The 4,663-nt window shown below is 43.1% G+C and overlaps 1 protein-coding gene across 1 annotated transcript; it reads right to left on the bottom strand.

The window, feature by feature from the left end:
* Positions 1-3,606: 3,606 nt before the first annotated feature.
* On the bottom strand, positions 3,607-4,446 carry Lrrc10 (leucine rich repeat containing 10). Its single transcript, XM_048340642.1, has one exon. It carries the CDS (start codon positions 4,444-4,446, stop codon positions 3,607-3,609), a length of 840 nt encoding a protein of 279 aa, XP_048196599.1.
* Between the last annotated feature and the right edge of the window lie 217 nt (positions 4,447-4,663).

Below are 4,663 nucleotides of genomic sequence, written 5' to 3'. Positions count from 1 at the left end.
TAGCTTTACTACCCATTTAGTGAATGTATATGTATTTGTACATTCACCAGCTTTTTTTACTGAGCTTTTTTGCTCATGGGTGTGCTCTGCCACTTGCACCACAGCTCCACTCCAGCTTTTTTGTAGTTAATTGCAGATAGTTAATAGCTTTGAGTTAATCAGCTGGAGTAAGGGGTGCCTGGCTTCCCATTTACTTTTATGTAGTGAAAGTACCATGGACTGTAGTACTGACAGAATTTTACAAAATTAAAGTTACTTCTTCATACTGCAAAAAATGATTTCAACTTAGAAGTAGTCATATTTTAAGTATTATTACACCCATCCCCAGTGCTTAGTATAATAAGTCTTAAAGAATCTATCAGGGTATATAATTTTGTCATTGTTTTACTATGTAAGGTTTCGTGGGGTTTTTGCCAGTTCTGGGCTTGTACTCAAGGCCTGAGCACTGTCCCTGGCTTCTTTTTGCCTAAGGATAGCACTCTGCCTCTTCAGCTACAGTGTCACTTCTTGCTTTTTCTGTTTATGTAGTGCTGAGGAATCAAACCCAGAACTTTGTGCATGCTAGGCAAACACTCTTAAGTCACATTCCCAGCTCCTATGTAAAGTTTTTTAAAATGGGAAGACTTGGTATTCATTGTGAAAACTAGTTTTATTCCTTCCAATGTTCACTTAAATGTTTTGTGGTTTATCAAAGAATTATTTTGATTGTTTCAGCAACATTGATATTTTACTTTCAGCAACATTAATATAGCAGTAGTATTTGCTGTGTGGAAGTGCTTTGTCATACATGCATCAGTTGGGTGAAAAGTTGAGAATTTCAACTGCCGAGATAGGTAAAGCAGATGAACGTGACACAAAACATGGAGAGTTTTCAGCAGAGAGGTAGGTATGTCTAATCCTGAGGACTATAATCTGTCAAGTGTCTATTGTTATTTATGTTTAATTCCTACACCTTAAAAAAAGTTAGGCCTAGCCAGACATGGGTGGCTCATACCTTTAATCCTAGCTACTCTGGAGGCTGAGATTTGAGGCTTGCAGTTTGAAGCCAGTCCTAGCAGGAAAGTCTGTAAGACTTGGGTCTCCAATTTACTGCCAAAGAGCTGGAAGTAGAACTGTAGATTAAGTGGTAGAGGGCCAGCCTTGAATGAAAAAGCTAAGGGACAAAACCCAGAGTTAAGAGTTAAGTTCGGGCTGGGAATATCGCCTAGTGCTGGCTTCTATACACGAAGGCCTGGGTTCAATTCTTCAGCACCACATATATAGAAAAAGCCAGAAGTGGCGCTGTGGCTCAAGTGGTAGTGCTAGCCTTGAGCAAAAAGAAGCCAGGGAAGTTCAAGTCCTACTTATCAGCACCAAGGAAAAAAAAGTTTAGAAGCCTAAGTGGTAAGACTTGCAGTCTTAAAAATAGGTAGAAATGTGGGAACTTAAATATTCCCTATTAAGAGTATCAGTAAATGAAAACAGTTTTGTAAGTGAGAATATTTCAGATTCCCATTATAAAGAATAAAGACGTGACTTTAGATATCTTGAGGATCAAACTAATAGCTGGTAGAGCTGGAGATTCGAGTCCATGTAGTCCACTCATATCTGTAGAAGCTAAAACCCTAAAGTTCTGAAAATGTTAACCTACTACAGAAAATAGTTCTGGAAGGGATTATCCTTTTGGTTCATTAATTTGTGGTTTTGAGACTTTTAATCAGGAGTAAAAAAGGTTATATTTGGAACTCTTAGGAGTTTCTCATTATTCAGTAACACCACCATCCCCAAAAGCCGGACAGAGAACTATAAGTATGCATTATATAGAGAGTTGAGAGCCACAGGAGCATTCTATTTTGTTTTAGAAGAAAACAGCTTGGGCTGGGAATGTGGCTTAGTGGCAGAGTGCTTGCCTAGCATACATGAAGCCCTAGGTTCAATTCCTCAGTACCACATAAAAAAAGCCAGAGGTGATGCTGTAGCTTAAGTGGTGGAGTAGCTCAGGGACAATGCCCAGGCCCTGAGTTCAAGCCCTTAGACTGGGGGGAAAAAAGAAAAGGAAAATAGCTTGGGGATACAATGAAATGTTTATGATTTGACACTTAATATAGAATAGTTAGCTTACTGGATGGGAAGTGGGCTGATGAATTGGCTTCACTATTGCATGGCTATAGCCAGGAGTTACATGGGACAAGGTGGGCCCATTAATCTTGGGAAGGGCATGGCAGGTCAAAAGAAAGCAATCTAACCTGCTGTAGGTAAAGCCTAGGAGTCAAGTTCTTGCCAGCAAGAACTTGATTTCAGTCATCAGTAATATGCAAATTGACTATAAATCCTATTTGATGTCAGTTATTAGCAATATGAAAATAGACTATTAATCCTAGCAATACGTGGGGAGGGGGGAATGAGGGAGGAGGTAACAAACAGAGCAAGAAATGTATCCAATGCCTAACGTATGAAACTAACCTCTCTGTACATCACTTTGACAATAAATAAAAAATCCTAGCAATACAATAGAAATCTGGAGTCTACTAGTGCTTTGCTTACAGGTATAGTGATTAAATGAGTCCTTTGGCACTTTATATTAAGTCACTCACTGACAGCAGTTTCTTATTTGTGGGAAGGTCACAAGTTACATACTTAAAAAAATGGTGAAAATATCTAAACTCATACACATTGCCCAAAGACTCTAATACCCACAAAAAAACATTTTGAATAAAAGCATAAGTCCAGAATTTTAAAAGGTAGACTTCCCATAGATCTTTACAACCTTCAATTCCAAAGTGCTTGTTTCAAGTGAACAGATTTCTCACCTAGTTCCTTTAACCTAGTATGATTCTGAATATGTGGTTTTTCCTCCCAACTACAGAGATTCCATTCAGTTCTGGTTCATTAGTGTGAATATGCAGAAGGTGTCTGCTCTGGGAGGCAGCCAGCAATCACAAGGCTGCATTGCAGAAGGAAGAAAAGCTCTGCTCTCCACAAATCTAAGGCTGACATTGACAGAAAACTGGGAGTAGACCTGGGAAACCTTTCTGGCCAGAATGAACCACTGTCAAGTTTAATGTGGCACTCTACCAAAAGGCATTCTCTACCCGCTGGGGGGTCTTTTTCAGCAGTTGCTAAACTGCTGGGGAAAGTTTCATGTTGAGCCTTTCAATAGTTTTTCAAGGTTTTCTCTGAATCTGATGGACTAGGTAAAGTGTCCTTTTCAATCACCTGAATTACCAGTACATAGGTACTGTTGGTGGTAGTTCATAGTGAAGAAAATACGTGTCACAAAAGAGGTAGGAACAGGCCACCAGAGCATTTAATTTAACAAATACCTTATGTGAAGAGCTCACAGGCTCAGGACCAGCTATTTCTGAGGTATAAAGTGTCCAGCCCTTGTTGCTCTTCAACATTCAAAATATTGGGTCTAGAGGCTGCTTCTGAAACAGAAGTTACTCACTCTGGGTTGCCACTGGTAGCACTTCCCTGTGGAAGAAACGCTAGAGTCCTGTGTTTCTTTATGACACTGCACTTCCCTATCAGCCCCTCAAATGACCCAGAACAATTCCTTCCCTACTGGAGAGGTCTTCAGATCATGCTGGAGTTGTGGCCTTGGCATTGACTTACAACTGAAGCTATTCAAGAGCTGGTCAAAAGAAGCCTTCGAGTGGAGGCAGATGCCTGTGGCTCCTCGTTTCCTTCCATGGCTAGTGCATAGCGCCTGGCTTTTCTGGGATCAGTTTCTGGTGTCTCTTCTGCCCATCTTCCCACTCGCCGCACACCTTTGGCCACCTTTGGTGCATTCCGACAAGGATTGTGATCATAAATGACCAGTTTCAGACTTGACAAGTGGGCAAGGCTGGGAAAGTAACGGATGCTGTTCCGGTCCACATCGATGACCTCCAGGAAGGGCATGTGAAGCAGCACAGGGGGGAAGTCACTCAGCAGGTTGCCTGACAGCCAGATAGTCCTCAACTCACGGAGGTGCCTGAGTCGGCCTGGCAAGAGACGTAGAGCATTGGAGCCTGCATGCAAGGTCTTAAGGAGGCTCAGCTCACACACCACATTTGGCAGCTGGGTGAGACAGTTGGCCTCGATCCACAGGGTCCGCAGGTTCTGGAGCAGGCTCAGCTCATCTGGGAGGTCACAGAGCTTATTGTTGCCCAGGTAGAGAATGCAGAGCTGTTTCAAGGTACACACCACCTGGGGCAGAGCCTTGAAGTTGTTGAAATCCAAAGCTAGGATCTGCAGGTTTTGGAGCTGTCCTAGTTCAGGAGGGAGGCTGCTGAGGTGGTTGTCGCTCAGGTAGAGCTTGACCAGCTCTGTGAAGGCACACACATGCACGGGAAAGCGACGGAGCTGGCTTCCACTGAGGTCCACCATCTTGTCCAGTGGCATTTCCTGGAGGTCTCCGACCACGTAATTCTGGCAGCGGTCAGTGGGGATGAAGGCCACAAGGGCCTTGATGGTGTTTCCCATATGGAGCTAGCTGCGGAGCCACCAGTATTCACCCCAAGAGTGTACCTGCTTCTGCTTATTGGACCTTTCCTACCCTCCTTTTATAACCTGGCAATTGTGTGACAAATGCCAGCCACTCTGACAAAGAAAAGTGCTCCAGATAGCAACTTGAGTGTGGGGTGACAGATCCAGCCTACAGGCAGGGCCTGAGAGGCCATGTCTGACTCGCTTGCCTTTA

Source organism: Perognathus longimembris, chromosome 1 (assembly GCF_023159225.1).
Source record: "Perognathus longimembris pacificus isolate PPM17 chromosome 1, ASM2315922v1, whole genome shotgun sequence".
NCBI classification, from domain to species: Eukaryota; Metazoa; Chordata; class Mammalia; order Rodentia; family Heteromyidae; genus Perognathus; species Perognathus longimembris.
The sequence above is the reverse complement of the archived record's forward strand: the minus strand, read 5'-3'. Positions and strand labels throughout refer to the sequence as shown.

Excerpts from the sequence above, each read along its gene's own strand:
- Lrrc10 (XM_048340642.1), bottom strand. The coding sequence starts at position 4,446 with ATGGGAAACACCATCAAGGCCCTTGTGGCCTTCATCCCCACTGACCGC.